The sequence below is a fragment of the Ischnura elegans genome, chromosome 2, assembly GCF_921293095.1.
Source record: "Ischnura elegans chromosome 2, ioIscEleg1.1, whole genome shotgun sequence".
Classification (NCBI taxonomy): Eukaryota; Metazoa; Arthropoda; class Insecta; order Odonata; family Coenagrionidae; genus Ischnura; species Ischnura elegans.
The window spans coordinates 76470043-76489022 of record NC_060247.1 but is presented as its reverse complement, the minus strand read 5'-3'; the positions used below and the strand labels follow the sequence as shown (position 1 = coordinate 76489022).

General features: G+C 34.6%; 2 protein-coding genes across 3 annotated transcripts in view; both read right to left on the bottom strand.

Moving 5' to 3' along the window:
* The window catches only part of LOC124153993 (cullin-associated NEDD8-dissociated protein 1), a 31500-nt gene extending 29285 nt beyond the window's left edge, over positions 1 to 2215 (bottom strand). The window contains exons 1-3 of the mRNA XM_046527454.1: positions 1552 to 2215; positions 1215 to 1384; positions 745 to 958 (exon numbers count right to left, since the gene is read on the bottom strand). Coding sequence (XP_046383410.1) covers positions 745 to 958; positions 1215 to 1384; positions 1552 to 1593 — 426 coding nt within the window. The 5' untranslated portion in view covers positions 1594 to 2215. The remainder of the gene's footprint in view (positions 1 to 744; positions 959 to 1214; positions 1385 to 1551) is intronic.
* A 1231-nt stretch (positions 2216 to 3446) lies between these two features.
* Positions 3447 to 18642, bottom strand: LOC124153995 (nucleoside diphosphate kinase 7). Of its 2 annotated transcripts, XM_046527457.1 has the most exons (11): positions 18415 to 18642; positions 18277 to 18330; positions 18078 to 18191; positions 17838 to 18004; positions 12319 to 12480; positions 11628 to 11835; positions 11204 to 11318; positions 8349 to 8482; positions 6231 to 6350; positions 5840 to 5947; positions 3447 to 3587 (listed from the first exon to the last, which is right to left on the bottom strand). In XM_046527457.1, the coding sequence occupies exons 1-11, from the start codon at positions 18415 to 18417 to the stop codon at positions 3558 to 3560; spliced, it is 1215 nt and encodes a 404-aa protein (XP_046383413.1). In that variant the 5' UTR covers positions 18418 to 18642; the 3' UTR covers positions 3447 to 3557. The 2 variants fall into 2 exon arrangements, with proteins under 2 accessions (XP_046383413.1, XP_046383414.1); XM_046527458.1 differs by lacking the exon at positions 18277 to 18330.
* Positions 18643 to 18980: the final 338 nt, after the last annotated feature.

Below are 18980 nucleotides of genomic sequence, written 5' to 3'. Positions count from 1 at the left end.
TGAATAATTATCGGAAAATGGTTAGTCACATACACACATTTGAAATCCACTCTTAAAAGTTAACTAATTACTTCCCACAAACCTTGCTCAACTTATGGAATATTGTCACAAGAAACAATAATTTCTGAACATTTTGGTGCAATCAAAAATTTTTCAGTTGAAATACGTTCCCCAAGCATGTGTATAGATATATTTCCTTGGGGGAAGGTGTACAACTCTGTGATTTTACCGTTGGATGATACTAATAAGGAACTAAATTTCACACTATACCTTTGCGATGCATATAGAATGTTAGTGAGGAGTACTGGAAATTTAAATATTTTACTCCCCTAGTATTTCTTGATCAGGGCGGGCTCAGATACCCTTGACCTACTCCCTCCATACTTAGGTACAAAAGCCTTCATGACCCCATGATAGATACCAGATATGCTCCACGAATGGACATCACACAGTATGAAATTAAGGGTCGAATTCAATTAATAGAGGGGAATAGATATATTAAAAATATCAAATATAACATCAGATCAGTATATCGATCAGAAATGGGCACAATATATGATACAAGACGAAACATCTATCATTAGTACCGAAAATAAAATAGAAATGGACAAAGAATAGAAGAATCGTTTAAGTGAAAAATGAGGGAAGTATCGAGTTCAATGAAAACATGTAAATAAACTAATGTACAATTTTCGAAATTATTCTACACAAATAATACGATTTAGTTTCAATTACTCAATATACCTTAGCAATGGCACCGCTAACTCGACCAGTGATTCTCCTGCATATATTTGCAGCCAGAGGGCCAGAAGCCAGAGGCAATTCACCGATTACGGTCTTCAATCCAATGGAGGAAATATCCCTCAGCTGCTCCCTTTCAGAAACCATGTTGGTACATAATGCATCGACCATCGTTTCCACCTGGTATTCTTTAACTTTATTCACTAATGGCCCAAGACTGAAAAGAAGGAAATTGAAAATTATTGTTGCATTTTAGGAATCACAATTTTGTGATTGAAAGCCTGAAGCATAGCAATTAATTATAATGCGATATTACTCAATCAATTAGGTTAGAATTAGGAGCAGCATACTGAAGACAAGGTAAAATAATAACAATAGTAAAATACAAATGACGGTGGTAGGAATAACACTAAGTTGATCGAAGTAAATAACTCATGCTATGATTAATTAAGATGGGATGCTGGATGACATACCACTTCACAGCTAAATTCTGAACTTCTCCGTTTTTATCTTCCAATAACCGTAGAAGCATCTTTACAACCTTACGTTCAGAATCATCATCTAATTTTATGCTATCTTTTTGAAGCTCTGACATTAGATCATTTGTTGCCATGAATCTGAAGTCTTTATCACTGGATGTCATCTGGAATTTTGAAATACCATCCATTATGTAGATAAACAAAATCATTATGAAGAGAAAAATACATTTGCGAGGTAATATTTCATCAAAATTGGCATGTTTTAAATGCATGTATTGTAATAGTGTAGGACATACATGGTAACAACGGAGCTGTACTCAATTTCACTCACCTTCTCCAGAAGATTGGCTATTTGATATGATACACTAGCCATGATGTATTACTGGATTGGCTTACACAATTACACTTTTTTAAATCCTTAGGCTGAGGGTAATCTACAAATAATACGTGGGGTTTCACCGGCTTTACGTTACATGAGCCGCTTAGAACTAGTTACTCCATACGCATGCGTGAATATAAATAACTCTAGACTTAATAAAATTTCTCTCATTCCTTTAGCATGAATCTCTCATTAATCCACAACTGCCCTAATTAATAAATACAAATTCAAATTTTAGCAATAACCAGTCCACACATCCACCTAATTCCAATTCAGCTTGATCACCTAACTTGACAGCAATTGAAGACGCATCAAAGTCAAATTCACAATGCGCACTGTTCAGGATGAAGAACCGGAAAGTTGAAGTATGATGGCAACACAGATGTCAAGTTTTCTTTCGCAAATTGTTAAAAATTGGCGTTAATACGGCATATAAATCTTCAATTTCAATGTGCGGTGGTCAATGGATCGTTTTAATCCGGGTTTCTTCTCTTCCGCATCGATTTTAATCAATACCTAGACTGCCGTTCTGCGACAAGTTTGCAGCGTCCCATTGATAAAATTAATTCTTTGCTCAAATTTGGAAGCTTTAATTAGCCAGAAGTAAGTAATTTAGTTATTGAGGATGTTGATTTTACGGATTGTTTAATTTTTTACTTGGATGAGTGGGTACGGCGGGTGTGATGAACATGAATCACGCACGTGAGGCTATGATTGCGGCTGGAGCATGCAGAAGGATATCGTAGGCAGTCCATGCGTATGGCTATTTTTCAACCTGTTCTAGCTGGACTTTTTCGCTTGATTTTTATGGTTGGAATCTTCGTTTGAGGGAGGATTTTATTTTAGAAATATTGACTCCTTCAAAATTTCTGATCGGAATTCACTGTACTGTAGAAGTAAACATACCTACCAATCAGTCCCTCACTAACAAATTTATCTTTCGATTTAAGTGTGTTGCCTCAGCCAAAGTAATGGTTGAATTATTTTTTATCCATTACGCTATAATGTAATGTGATCTGAGGTGTGTGTTTGAAATTAGTCTCAGATGCTCAAATGAAGAGCTTCCACTGTTCACATACTTGCACTCTTTCCTTCTTTTTATCACATCCTTAACTGCCCTATCCATAGCTCATCCCTTTGACTTATAAATTGGAACCCTAGCATGAGCATCTTGCTTTTCAAGTTTCAATGGCTGGCAACAATGTCAGTTATTACCATTGTCATTTATAGTATAAAAAATAATCACATGAGATAGTCGAATTTCCGCTCATGTCAATTTTTGTGAGTGCTTGTAATAAAAGGAAGCATGGCCAGAGGATTCTAGGCGAGGCTGATGCCCTTAGCAAGGGCCCATAAGCTTTGCAAGTAATTCTATTAGGGTTATGTCTCTGTTGTGGCTTCCCGTTGGGGAAATAAAATTCTTGTAAACCACCCTAGGAGGCTACTCTGGTGGAGAGGCAGGGGTTGGTCCCTGTTGTAGAATACTATCTTGCAAACCAATGCATAAGTGTTTTTGTCTCTTCTACTGACGAGTGGTGCCAATGTTACAGCCATCTGAGAAAATTTGTAGAAAATCATTTGCTCCGTAGTTAACAGTTCTAGATTGTTCAATTTGAAGTTCACTTGCTGTTCAATTCTGTAACTTCGATCTCGTAAAACAAGTCATGCAGATATTTACAGAAAATCTTAAGTTCTTGTGATATAGAAACCATTGAATTTGACTAAGATGCTAAGGGTAATGTCGCTACAGATTCACCACTCAACATTTCTTTAATCAATATAAGATCTTATGATTAAATTAGCGTTAAAGTGCTTCAAAGGTTTTTTTAAATAACACCACTGAGTGCTTAGTTTTTAATAAATTTATTATTGTATAAAATTACCAATAAACTTGTACAACTCTATATAAATATTACCAATTGTTATTTCATGACATTCATTATGTTTCACAAAAGCATTCACTCCAAGATTTTAAAAAAATATTCCACCTGCAAGAGAAGATATTAGACATTAGACAAAATAAAATATGCGTAAAACCCATGAACTGACAAAATAACCTAGAAGATGTATGTAATTCGATGGAAAAAGTCGAATACATATGCATTATGCTCCAAGTTTCAATTTGATTTGAAGTCACCAAGCCACCATTAATCCAACTCGATACTTGGTAAGTATAATAAAATTCTGTGCAAATAAATAAAAGGGCCTTTTTAACCTTGCCTCTAACAAGGCATAGGGGATGTGAAAAATGCTGATTTTTCCTGGTAGCTTTTTTATGACAGCACAATTTTTTTCAAAATAAGTATGTACTAATACATATTTATTCAGCGTTGCTTTACCAATGAACTCCTAAAGTTAAATGCATACGTTCAAGTATGAAAAAATGTCCCACACTTGTTTCTAGGTAAATAGAATTTATAGCTATGCAATTAAAATTTATGATTAAGCAACCACATGTTAGTTATATGTTTTAAATACATATTTTATAGAATATGCAAACATACAACAGTTTATGTTGGCAAAGGTAATCATTTGTTGCAAGTTCAGCTGCTGAAACATAGGTGGGTTACTGTCGAGTCTTCTGCTGGTTAGGCTTCTTATTGCCATTCTGGGGCATCATGTAGTGGCAGTGTCTCTATGCAGTGTGCTGAGAAATTCTTTGAATTAGGCGAATTGTAGTAAAATCACTGTTTGATTGTATTGCATTTGCCTACTCTTTGGTTTCTGATTGCTTTACATTTCAATTCTCTGCTCACTAGAAGTGTAAATATCCCAGGTGAGTGCATACAGGATGTAGATCAGTGGCGTAGCAAGGGGGGGGGTTTATGGGATAAAACCCCCCTCCCCAGAGCTGGTGAGAAACTTTTAAGTTCATTCCATTTTACTTAATTTGATTAATTTACTTTTAGAAGAGTGTAAGGATTAATAAAATATCCCTCGGAAAGCCATAAAACTCACCATTTTGAACCATTTATCGTAAAAATTTTCTGGGGGAGGGCCCGCTTATCCTGGAGGGTATCCCACTCACCTGAGGTCTAGTAGCGCCTAAAACCCCCCCTAGCCTTATTTCCTAGCTGTGCCCCTGATATAGATTACCATTCCGGTCTTCTCAGGGGTTCCTTTCTATCATTTTCCTCAATGAAATGACCATCTCTGTGACAAGTGAGTGTGCCTATTAGAAATTTCAACCAGAAAAAGTGCTCAAAGTTGTATTTTATGGGCTATTTAGCCACAAGGTCAAGGGAGAAATTTTGCTGCTAAGCCTACAGAACCACCGAGAATTCTCTGGAAGATGAGATTTGATTGCTAATTTATTTTTAACCTTCCCAAATCTGTAGAAAGATGAAATTGGATTTATAAATCCTTCTGAGGAATTAATTTCTTAAAGTGGAAAGTCAGTAAGCTTATTCACAGAATATATTTTTTCAAAAAATGCTTTACAAATCAAGACTTTTTCCTACGAATAAAATTTACTTGCAAACAACATATTACTACTTTAATTATTAATTTAATTATTTACTATTAATTTATGCCTGATAAAAACCAAATAGTTTATTCTCTTGATGTTTCATCTCATTCATATCTATCCTTTGGCCTTGGGAGAAAAACTAATATTGCAAAATATAAGTGCAAAATTAGCTACGAGTCCCCATGGGAAGAACCTAGATTGACTACCTAATTCTTGAGCCACAAACCACCCTCCATTCCCTCACTGACTCGTCTTCAAGAAATGCATGGTTTTCTAGAATTTTTTTGAGAACCTGAATGGCCTGGACAGGACTGTGAAAGCCCAAGTGTGAACCATATGCATTCATTCCACCAGGGCAAATGGAGCAAAGCCTTGGTATCTCCAATCCTCTAGACTGGGAAAGAATTGAGAAGATGGGGCCCTATCGCCAGAGAGATGAAGGAGGTATTGCAACAAGGAAGTTGCTTTGTTTATCATTGAAATTCCATCAAGGGTGCAGTAGATAAACTGAGAAACGTGTCACAATTTTCCTATGCCAGTGAGCACTCTGGTTATTCCTTTCTCTGAGCTTCAGGTTAAATATGATCCGAAGTATCACCTTTGATCTGAATGCATCCACAAGGAAAGTCAGCAAAAACAATGGCCTGTCAAGCCAAAACAGGGTGGACAAGTACCTGCAGGCATGCACTGACCAGGCTGACATTTTTAAGGAAAGTAGAAATATATGCATGAATAATTAATTTTTAAATTATGAAACTGGAAAATAGCTACCTCTAATGAACCATCTTCGGGAAGGTCAGTACAGTGAACAGCATTTTTCACTTTAGTTGCACCATACTTAGCTCTAATGGACTGGGGTCTTAATTCTCGAGCAATTTCCTAGAGAAATATGGAGAGAGTATTTTATTACTGGAGCAGTCACTGATGGAATGCACTTCAAGTGGATCCACTTACAAATTAAATTTTCAATGACACTGATATTTCAACAGAGCCTGACTTTATCATTATTGTCTTCATACAAATTTTAGATTCATAAATAAAGGTAAACTTTACTTCTATACAAGGTGATAGGCACACTTGCACATTTAAAATTATATTTAATTACATTTAGTATACAACTATTGATTAAATGCATATAATCAATAGTTATGCTTCCACTTACTGGGTCTGAGGGTCCCACTAGCAATCGAAATTTGCTGACTATTTCTTCTTGGCTTTTACAAGAGGGATGCTTGATTTCCAAGGCAACAGATGGCCCCGACATTAGCTGTCCCACCATCCCCTAAACAATGGAAAATATGGATGTTAGAGATATGTACAAAGAATTCCACTTTAATTAAAGCAATTAAATTCAATTTTAATTTAATTAAACACCATGTGTACTCTAACCTTGCAGAACCACAAGCAAAAATATTAATGAAAACATAGGAAACAAAATATGTACAGTGAATCTTGCCCAAATTGCCCCCTGAATACACAGCCACTTTTTCCTGGAACCAAAATTATTTTCAAAATAAGCAATGTAAAATTAACCTCTTTTTGGGGGTCCATTAATTACACAAGGTGTTTAGTTGGTCACAACAAATTTCACGTGGGGCATCATCAAATAATAATGTAAACAATGTAAAATTACCATTAGTACATCAAACCATCGCAAGTGTCTTGAAAGAAAAGAACATTTTTTTCAAGCAAATCATTTTAAAAACTATTAAAGAGCTGTTACAGTTTCCTTAAAATATTGGTTTCATTCACCTTTTCCATGCTTAAATCTTACCTACAACTTGAACAACCATGGCTTGCCCTTTCCCCCCCCCCCCCCCCCTTAGTTTTGATCCTGGGTATGCCCTTGCTATAAATAATCACCGACAGTGATCTTTAATTGGTGCATAATTCTGAGTAAATAATTTACAGGATCATGGTTGAGAACATTATTATTAAAAGTTAGAGTTAACAATTAAAAAATTGTGCAGCTATATTTTTACAGATCATGCCGTACAAATGAATACATATTATACTTCTACTAATCTACGTCCTAAGGGTATATGTATTCAGAGGTGAGTAAAAACAAATTTTTGTGGTGGACACATAACCATTCCAAGTAGAAGGAAAGTACGAAATACCCTGCCAAATTTGCTCTAAGAAATACATCAGTGACACTGGATGCTCCGTAAAATTCAGAATAGAAGAACACAAGCATGCCGTTTCACTGGGACAATCATTGAAGTCAGTGGAAGGGGAACATGCCACTTCAGGACACACGGTTAACTTTCAAGATGCCAAAGTATCCGCCGAAGTGAAAAACTTCTAATTCCAGCCAGAGCCGGCCTTAGGGCGGGGCGACTGCCCCGGGCCCCGCGCTTTGGGGGGCGTTCGTGAAAAATATTAAAATACACGATAGTTTGAAAACGCAATTTCAACTATTACTGTATTGTTAAGTCCGTGCTAGACAAAAAATAATATTATGAAAAAGGAATAATAATGCAGTAATTTAAAGTAAAAAGCGCGCTTTTTATGTTTATTTTACGTTATAATGTTATGAACAAATATAATTATAAATTTAATTTGTATTGTACTATTTTGAACTCAACTGCGTGATGGTATCATAATGGCGTAATTACGAAGTCTGAATTTGGGAGGGGAACACATACTTAGCCAGAGAGTGGTTGGGATTCAAAATGCTCGAGTTTGTAGATGGGGTATAGAGTTTAATATTTTAAGTGAAGGGCCCCGCACTGAAGGTTCGCCCCTAGCCCCGCACCTGCTAGCGCCGTCACTGATTCCAGCTAATCTGTGAGGCATTGGAAATTAGGAAATACAACCAGAACTTCAATAGGTGCTATGGCTTCAAAATCAGCCACACATGGGATCCTGATCTGAAGATATACAAAAATAAAATGACAACTCCTTCGACCCCTCCTCTTTCAGACTCCTTTCTTCCATGAACCCTTATCAGCACCTACCATGAAAAACTATCCTTATTCCCTCACAAAAAGTGACCAGCAAAAGCCACGAAACATCGGTAACAAGCCCAATAAGTTGGCACACCTGAATAACATCATCAAAAATTGTATAAATAATTGTATCTTCATAATATTATATTTCATTTCAAACACAATTAAATTCTGGCAAGGTAAATCAAAAATATTCTCTGCAGAAAAATGAAGTAAAACAAGTATTTCTTCATTGCATGTATATGCAAAACCCAGGAAAAAGCACTTCAGTTAATTGCTGATGAAAATTAGGTATCCAATGCTAAATAAGCCACTACAATTCTACTCACATTGTGCTCAGGAATAACCCCTTCATATACTTCATAAAATTCTTGAACATCAGTCTTGTTTAGGTAAAACATTCTCATTGCTGAAATTTCAAATGAAGAATTCTGGAATTCAGAAATGATTCTACCAAGATGACCTATAAAAATAAATTCAAACGATGATTGATTAAACAAAATGAACATCAGGAAATTAAAATTTACAAATAATCTAGATAAAGAAATACAGAGAAAGAATCCTTATACAGTAAAACCTCTTTACATCGTAATGGAGGGGACCAAAATTTGGGCAATTTGATGTATGGAGGTTCACTATAGAGTTCAGTGATAGGCACCATTTCTTCATGTCCTTCGGAAATGAAAGGCACCACTGTCTTTTAAACCATTATATTTATTTGTTTTATCAAAAATGCATGCATTAGTGAAGATATAATTATTATTTAATAATTACAGAAAGCGAGTGCGATCACATGATTTTTACCATGATTCGAGAGAAAACGATGTGATCTCTCTTAATTCAACAGTCACTTAAAATGAATAGGATAGTTGGACATCTTTTTTCTTATTTACTGTTAGGTATGCTCTCATATGGAACAAAATGGCCATAACTAATGGTTAACATGAAAATTACAGCATATTAAAGGTGTAAAAGAAAAAAAATAAGCGTGAAACATTTATTGCTGAAAATGCCATTCCGTGAATGTAATTGTGGCTGCATTTATGGTCTCTAGTTTTATCGGTGCAATTTGCGGAGGTAGTTAGGCCATCTCGGGGGTGTCTCCTTGGTATAAGTGGAAGTTTTATGAGATAAAGAGGTTTGCCTATAAATTTACACATCAGAAATACCTATTATCAAATTAATTTTTAGGATTTAAATATCTACATATCAAATAATATGAGAGCTGTTCAATAAGTGTTTAGAAAGAGGTAGGGAAACATTATGTTGGGTCCATTTTTTTGTTTTTCCGCATTGTATTCTTTCAGCTCTACAAATTTTTGTAAGCATTTTCCTTCCTCCATAAATGTAAAATTTCAGGATCTCCTCAAAATGAGCATTAGTTTGGATGATGACCTCCTCTTAAACGTAAACCTTTGTCTGCCAAGCCATTTTTTCAAGCCGGAAAATAAGAAATAGTCAATGGGGGGCTAAATCGAGTGAGAGTGGAGAATTTTGTAATAATTGGACCTAAAATTCCATAATGTTGGCCATTGCAACAGCACAGGCATGCAACCGTACATTGTATTGTTGAATGAGAACCTTTTTCTGTTTCAAATGAGAATGCTTTTCTTGATCTCTGCGGTCAAATAAGGATGCAGAATACTCTAATGTTATTTTTTCCTTTTATCATTTATTCTGCATGCATACCTAAATATCGTTGCTATGACCCGACTACCTCATTTCACCATATTTGCCTGCATTGAAGCCTGTTCGATTTAAAATTTTTATTGTTTTCACTGTTCTTATGTCTCTTTAGTGTAGTGATGTGATGAATCAATGGTATCAACGGTTATGTATCGACAAGGGAAATCCTCAGGATTATGACAGAAAAGCACAAAACAGCATCAGACTTGACCACACGATTGCTTTTATTCTCCACTATAAGCAAATACTGCCTCCAACTTGCCGAAATATTTTTCACACCCAATTTTTCTTGCAAAATAAAAGCGATTGTACATTAAGATGTACCTTTAGCATCAACTAAATCACACACTTTGATTCCCCTATCATTAAAAACCATTTCGTGTCTTTGTCAATCATTTTGAGGGTAGATACTTTCCCAGGGCATCCGGAATAATTTTTCATTTTTTTGGGTGTATGAACACATTTAAATTCATTTGGCTATTTGTAAATATGTACTTGTAAACCCTAGAGCAGATATGCCATGAACTTCATGCAACTACCTTTGATTTATTTTGGTGTTAACCCTTTTAAAAATGAGTGTTTGATCACTGTACAAAACTTGCTTTTATCAATTTTTATAAACAAATGAAAGCAGTTCACATCAATGGACAACAGCAATAAAATTTATGTTTAAACGATAAAATTTAATTTTCGATACTAGGAGAGCATATAGTTACCAAGAGCTCAGAGTTTCTTAGTACTTATTGAATAAACCTCGTAAAAAAATACATATTACTCACAAGATTGAAAAATATTGACTTTAATTAAGATTTTTAACATTAAAATTAACCAAATATAATAGAAACTAATTTATCACCAATTGCCAATATTTTCATTCTTTAAACTCTTTGGAGAACCTAACATGGTGATAAAAAAAACTTGCATTTACTGCCAGCTCAAATCAAGAAAAAAGGCAAGGCTTCCTGCTCCTTTTGATTTGTTGTTTTATTCAGAAAAACATCAATATAACAAAAGTCAAGGAACCCATAATATGGCAATTTTGTTATCGTGAAGTTTCATTCTTTTGCCAAATTTGTCATGACATCAAAGCTTGTAATTAAACTTTCAATGAATCTGACATTGGTAATTAAGCATTGAATGCCTTCTTCGAATGAATCCATAAATTATGATTAAAACTTGTACGGTTATCAGTTATTCATGATGCACATGTTGTAACAAAGCTCGAAGAAGCTTTTAAACTGTCTTAAGCTAATAAAAAATGGAAAAATGAAATTTCTATAAAAGAAATTTTCAAACTGTCATATAATTTGTTGGATGTTGAGTGTTATCCCTCTTGGCCATATCAATATGTTAGTATTCTGATTGGTATGCATATTAAACCACTACCAAAAATAATGCAAAAAGATGGTTTGATTATTTTTTATTACTTAGAAATTAATTTAAAGAGATGGATTAAAAATAACATTGATACGTACACACAACTAATATTTATACTAACCTTCCTCAACTACATGAGGGAGTATAACACAGCATGTACTATTTTCAAAAGTGGCAGTGCTCCTGGGGATAGACCGCCTAGATGGTACTTTTGAGGGAAAGAAGATTTCAAGCTCCTATCAAGAGTAAAACAAAAAAGCTTTCATAAGGTCAAAATATAAAGTGACTCACAATTAGTTTATATGATATTTGCATGGATTTTAGGACACCCGGCCATTCCATAATATGAGTTGGTGAGCATTGGAAGAGGTAATGGAGGAGTTGGTGTTCATTGATCTTTTAATGTGAGTATAACCCAAAATTTATCCTAAAACTAGAAAATTGGAGGGCGTCTTCAACAATGAGTCATTTTACAATGAGAACACAAATATGAACATAAAAAATGTGCAAAATAATTCAAATTTTGAGAATGTAAGGTCACTTACTCTTTCCGCTGATTCGGGACTATCGGATCCATGAAATCCATTCTGTGTCTTATTTAAGCCATAAAGAGCTCTGAGAGAGTTTGGAGCTTCATCTTTCGCTTGCTCCACATCAGTGGGACCTATTTCTCGACGCCAGCTTTTGATAGCATCTTTACCCATGAGCTCTAGGGCAACCACTGGAGCTGATGACATGTGACGTACCAATGTCCTAAAAAATGTACAACATTGCAAAATATATTGAAAACTTAACCTACTTTGATCAGTAGCACCAATTCTTCTCATAAAACAATTTTTAGCTATTATGATTTTGACAATGTTTTAAAATGCATTGCAAAAAAATATGAAATAAAAATTAGGGTCATAGATAGCCAAATTATTTGCATAAATCTTGCATGATTTTGTTGTTATTTTACTATTATCTTTTGAAGAAATGGAAAAGTGGCTCTTAAACAAATATGTATAAGTTGCAACATCAAACCAACTACAGCAAGAATTGAGCTCAAAATATAACTTGAACTGATAACAAAATGGTAATAACCAATTTAAAATATGTAAAAGACATTGATTTTAAGATGAAGGAAAAGAAAACTATTTAGTTTGAACCAAATGGCAACAACTACAGTTTTTCCCCTAGCTGTGACTTATACTATCATAATAAGCGAGTCTTGATTCATAAGCATAAAAAACTCACGGAAAAAATGTTCTTTCCTCATGTTCCTTGTAAAATTCTTTTGCATTATCCTCACTCATTTGACACATTTTTGCATTTGTAACTTTAAAGCCCCTCGCATATATTTCATCCAAGATCTTTCCTAGGTGAGGAACAGATTCTGGTTTCAGCATGCCATACGTCCTGAGACACAGTAGAAATATATTTATCATTAGTTTTGATTCACGGCAATGGATTAATTAAAAGGGCTGGTTAGTATTCAACTCAGGTCATTTAAAGAAGAAAAACATCCCAATTCCAGGAAAATGATGAAATTAAAATTATGAACAGAGACAATCACTCCAATCAAACACCATCGCTATATTAGGAATGACATGGCAGAGGATTCATCACTTATTAACCTCAATATTGGTCAAAATAGCTATAAGCTAATAAATTAATTCCATTTGAAATTCATCATACAATAAGACCTTCAGCTCACACAAAAACCTCTCATGCACATGCTTAATGAAAAGCATTCATGTTTTCCCAATTAATTCATAAATTCATTCACTAAAAATATGCTTGCATGTAGTCTTCATTAGGACCATGAAAAAGGATGGAAAAATCAATGCACATCAATTACGTATATTTCACGGTCTCAGGTCAAATCAAAAAGGAATGGGGCATTATTACAATACATTACAGAGTTAGCTTGCATTGTTTATCTTCCTTTACCGTCAATTCATAAGAGCTACCAATCCTCATTACTTTTGAACTTTATAAGAATATTTTAATATGGACAATAAAGAAAAGTTATTAACATAAAAGTAAGCAGTTTTTCAATAGTGGATGCAGATTCAGACGATCAACTAAAGACAATAAAGTCAGATTAAAAATTATTAGTCACGGTAGAAAGATGTACAAGTGGAATGTAGGACCTTTGAAAGAACTTTATAGGAAGAAGTATGAGGAACTAAATTATATTAGTGAAAAAAGACATTAGGGGACCCTAAGGAAAGGTTGGAACAATGTTTAAGAAGGGATAATAAAATTGTCAGAAAAGTTAATTAGATACATGGAGAGGGAAAAATTAGAAAGACATGATTCATGTAAGAAATGATCATGAAAACTGAGGAGAGAAGGAAGTGGAAGAACACAGATAAAGGCAGCAGGAGGTAAAGAGAAATAAACAGTAGCCTACAAAGAGGACAAGACAAGCTTGGTGAAAGGGACTACATATGCGACAAGCTGGAAACGTACAAGAAGGAGAAATAGATAGGGATGTTGTACGTCAATTTGAAGTTGCTATTGGATGGTAGGAAGGGACACATCGTACCAAAAATTGGGGGTTGAAATGGCAGGATACTACCTAATCAAATTAAAATAGGTTCAGAGTAAGGAGTACATAGAGGATCTGTATGATAGCAGTTATAGACCAGAAAGGTTGAATGTAGAGAAGAGAGAGTGATGGAGGAGGATATAACATCAGGGATCCTCAACTTCAAAATGAAGAGAAGGTAATCAGTGGGTTTCAACAATATTCCCTATGAACTTGTGAAGAATTCAGAGGAGGTTCCTTAGGGAGAGTTTTTCGAATACAACTACAGGCTACTTGAGGAGATGGACACAGATGAAGAAGGAAGACATAAAATTCAAGGACTATAGTACCAAAAACTTAATAATAAAGGAATGCAATAAATATGGTATTTGGTGAATTCCTTTCACACACACACACAAATGAACACCAAACCGAGCGTGAATTAATCGTTTTTTAATGAGAGCCAGAAGAAAATTTTTAAATCTAACATTTCCATAGCTTGTTCTGGCATTTTTATGAATAAAATGAAAACAGGATGTTTGTTTACTCTACTAAACCACGACATTCCAATTATTTGGGATATTACCAACAGTCTTATAACAGTATTAACAACATTCACTTGGGACAAATATCCAAGAACCAAACCCAATTGAGAAATAACCTTGAGTTTTCTCCGGTTAATTGGGATAAAAAATTATATGCATGGGCCACACACTGGTGGTATGTTGCCGATACTTACATTTATACATCCAAATATTGTGAAATTTTACTCTCTCATTTGTGATGCCAAAGAGAAGAGGTTAAATGAAGACATATAAGTTTTTTAACATTAGAAAATGATTTTCTACATTCTCCCTCTCCATTGCACTAGTCCTGAGCATGCATTCCCTCACTAATCTCTCTTACTGCTGCGGAAGTTAAAAACACACTTTCCCATACCTAGAGGCTCAGAGGAAAATTTAGGATATATTTTTGAAATTAAAATTTTATTATTATTTCAAAATTATATTTAACTAACAGATGACATAATCATAAACCATTTTAATCCTAAAAATGAATTCTTTGTCACATTTTAACTGTGTTAATGGAATGCTTCAGATAATGGAAGAGCTTATTTGGTACGGGATTTCCTTGTAAAATTGTTGTTTTTTTGGTAGAGTTCCGAATTTTATTGACAAAGAAAGGCTTTACTTCAAGAGATGTACATTGGTGTATAATTACATTAATAACTCTCAAGAGAGTCAACAATGAAATCAGAGTAAAGGGGTAGAAATTGGGTGGATTATTATGATTTTAATAAAACCCTTTATATTCCTTAATTTACAATGTTATGCAATATTAAAAGATTAATATGTATAACTTCAAAGAATACAGAAGACAAATTTTATCCAAAAAATATCAGCTTTTTAAATGGGGCAAAATGTACCAGTCCTGATGTGTGCCAATCAACTGACATGTACTGTGAATTATTCTCAGGGGAATCAGACTTATTGGAATCAAGTAATGTCCAGGTATCATTTACTTCTTAAATAACCGCATACAAAGCCTCTAAAATGTAGGAGATAAAAACCCTCCTCTGGCTGTCATTCCAAAAAGAATTTCTTCTTCCCATTCTTCTTAGCTATAAAAAACATCAAATCCTACAAAATTGAGCATGCTCACATCTTTAAAACATCAAGAGAGCAATCAACGTCGAGAGGTTCAGAAAAAACACTTCATGTAATCACCTGGTAGGAGTTAACTGCTAATTGGAATGATGATATGACATTAATAGCCATTGCTATTTAGAAAAAGGCATCCCCGCTCTTCCTACATAAAAAACATCAAAAAGTTCGATAAAGGGGAACAAATACAAGTACACAAGCCAATTTGTTACCAAGGAATCATAAAAAGTAGTGCCAAAGTTACCCCAGTTGGCAGTATCCAACAAAAGGGAGTGTGAAATAGTTGTTAAATATGTACATACATGCATGAGCCAAAAGTTATTGAAAGATTTATATGGCTCTGTGATATATGCATATACTGTCATAGTCTTGCAGTAACTGAGAATATTAGACAATATCTCTCTGACATGGGATGTAGCAAGAAAGCTAAGAAAAAATATTCTTGATATCTTAATATGTATTACATTGTGGGTAATTATAATGCATGCAAACATTTTTGATTTACCTGGTATCATTATTTCCTCAATTTGGTCACGCATTCTATTTGACCCCAATATGTATAGCTAAGTTATCAAAAAATACCGATCCAGAAATCTCCAATAAATTATATTATGTATTACTAAATTTTATTATCAATAGAAAACTCCAAAAAATTATGTTGTTACTAATTTCACTGAGAATAAAGAATATTTAGAAAACTGAATCCTTTATCCAGTGCATGACTAAATCTTAAGAAGAAGCCTTACTCCCATTCAACTAGTCATATTTTTGCGTGACTTTTATCTGGCTTAAAAATAAGGCTATCACCTTGGAATTTTCAGGATACATAGGGTAGATATATTTGTTATCAAGAGGGTAGATATCATTGTCAATATTACCCGCACCTCAAATATAAAATTTAAGATGCATTAAAATACTGAGGTTAAATTCTCAAATTTGACTCACAGGCAAGTGTGAAAATATTCTGATGATACTGCATCAGGAAATCACACTCGCCAAGTGAGAGTGATGAGTCCTTTTCAACTATAACACCAATTGAAATATATAGCAAAGAAGTCGATTTCACATTAAAAGTTTTGCAATTGAAATCCATCCATGTATACCAATAAAGTTAGAAGAGGTACAGTAGATTCCATTTAATGGGTCCACCGGTTACTTGGGGCAGATCTTGGAGAACAGAACTGATAGAGGAATATCCCAGAGTATTCTCCACTTAATTGGGACAGCATGCCGCTTTATTGGGCAATGACTCGGTGACATAGACTCTATATTCGTGACGAAATTAAAATTTTTTGTTTCCAGAATACTATTTTTTATATTTCCTCCTTTGATTTAGCCTCTTTTTTCACAAATGTTCCTATTCTTGCCCTATTTTGATAGCTCTTGTTGTTCTACTATCCGCAAGAGGATAGGACTTTTCTTTAACAGGACTTAGTAAAAGACATTCATTCAGCATCGCCCGAGGCTGTGAAAAATATTTTTAGCTAAATTGTTATCATTCTTAAAAACCACAATAAATTAACTAAACTCGCTGATTTATTAATCAAATTAATAGTTTAATAAGTTTATGTTGCATTATACGCATTCTGTAGTCTTCTTTTTATCATTTGAACGTTTGTTTATGCCCGTATACAGGATAGTTTGCCTAATTGGGGCAGCCGCTTAATTGGGGCAAAGTGCACAAGTCCCGATATGTCCCTATTAACCGGAATCTACTGTATTTATGATAACTCAATGGTTACATGTGAATGATATGTTCATATAGATGAGTGAAGACTAACAGACAATCAATGTAGTTAGAGAAGAAATGCATCAGGAAAGAATAATTGTTTCATACCCTGGTAGATGTAAGCTTCTGTTTACCATAAGACACAAATTATTTAAGCCAATCAACCCTGGTTTCAAGTCCACGAAACATTTTACAATTTTGATTTTATTTGGAGAAAAATGTATAAGTGTTTATAAAAACAAATCAAATGACCCATAATTGTAGGGAGAAAATAAAAAATACAACAAAGTAATATAAACAGGAGGTAAATGGTTGCAAATATTTTATCCAAAAATTGCTACACAAATCAGTGACCTAATAGATCAAGTAGAGTTCTCCAACAATGCTCAGGGTATAACCGAAACTATACCTGAAGATCAATTTCCTTAAGCTGCCCATTATATGACTGATTATTATTTCTTCACCTTTGAGATAAGGGAGAGCACCATAGAGCTTGCTCTATGAAGAGCACTGGTGCCAGTATGGATGTTGGCCAGGAAGTTAAAAGCAATGGCTATAGTTACGCAATAAACAGTGCCTTTGTTCAATATTATAACAGAAACTGGTGGCTCACTGATAACAATGCACGCCCAAGATTTCGCAACCTGTTATTTAGGTCAACTAAACCACCGAAGCGTCCCAGCACTATACTATTTAATTTTCCAGTACCTTATGACGAACATAATTGTTAAATTATATTACCTAAAGTAAAATACTATGAGAAATAACCGTGACTGGGATACGATTTCTGCCACAGAGGAACATGGTGAGCCAACGGCTACTATCCCGAGAAACAGAAACTAATTACCTTTGCGTCACTTGGGAGAAACTCTCTCTTGTAAAGTCATCACCGTAGTCAGTAATTTTCATTTGGCGAGAAAAAATGTTTAAGGTGGATCCCAGGTAAATTGACTTTAAGGTAACACCGTCACATTTTATCCTTTTGAGGAAAGTTTTCCCATTTTTGAGTTCCACCTGCAATTGAAAAATAAATTACATGCATGCACCATATCTTTATAGAAACTCATTTTCTTATTAGCTCCATTACCAGTTCTACGGTATTATTTGATATGAAGTAACGAAGACAAAACTTCCGAGTAATTGAGGCGAGATCGTCGTACCATTCCACCAAAAAGCTGTACCGAGTTTCATTGATCCCAGTCTGGAAATTAAGAGAAAGAAATTCATGGACGTATACATAAAAAGTCAGTATCAAAGAAACACAGAAAATGCAAACAATATCTAACCTTAGAAAACAGTATAATTAAATACATCGTAAAAAATAGGACTTTGGCATTGTACTGCAACATATACAAAAAAAAGAGTGATTTCAACATAGGAATACCGATCTTTTTAACATCATATCAAAAGCATTACTACTGTACCATATTATATTACTATATCCTCGAAACTTCGATAAACCAAAGATTGAAGATAAGTAAAGTACTTTCGCAACAGGGAAATTTATGAGGACAATTACTTGAAATTAGAGTCAAAGTTAAAGTCAAGTTTAACTGACAGTACGCGCGACGACTATTTCAAATAAAATCAATCAACTACTTTGAAAATAGAAGATGTTTACATTTTGAAATGTTTGAAATTAAAAAAAGACTATCGTTAATGAGTATCGACGGGAAACGTCGAGATCGATATACTGAACGCGAGGGCGCGAAGGAAGAATAGCTGAATTCTTGTCGACACTGTGAACGATTATTCGTGCCGCCTCTTCCCATCAATAGCCCGGGTAATCGGGAGTATGCTGTATTTTGGATCCAGTGTCATGACAGTAGACGTACTCGTTCAGCGGGGATTGAGGCTAATCCCTATACAGGACCCCAGCAATTGGTCAGCTATTAGGTTTGGCAAAGTTGCCAGCAGATGCAGAGTGGGACAGACCCCCTCCAGAGCTCATTGTCAGAGAAATTTGAAGTTTAATCCATTTTACTTAATG

What these genes read in the sequence shown, in the direction of transcription:
- LOC124153995 (XM_046527457.1), bottom strand. An exon ending in CAAATAATACCGTAGAACTG is followed by an intron (nt 18,005 to 18,077) that starts GTAATGGAGCTA and finishes TTTCAATTGCAG; the next exon opens with GTGGAACTCAAAAATGGGAA. An exon ending in TAGTGGGACCCTCAGACCCA is followed by an intron (nt 5,948 to 6,230) that starts GTAAGTGGAAGC and finishes ATATTTCTCTAG; the next exon opens with GAAATTGCTCGAGAATTAAG.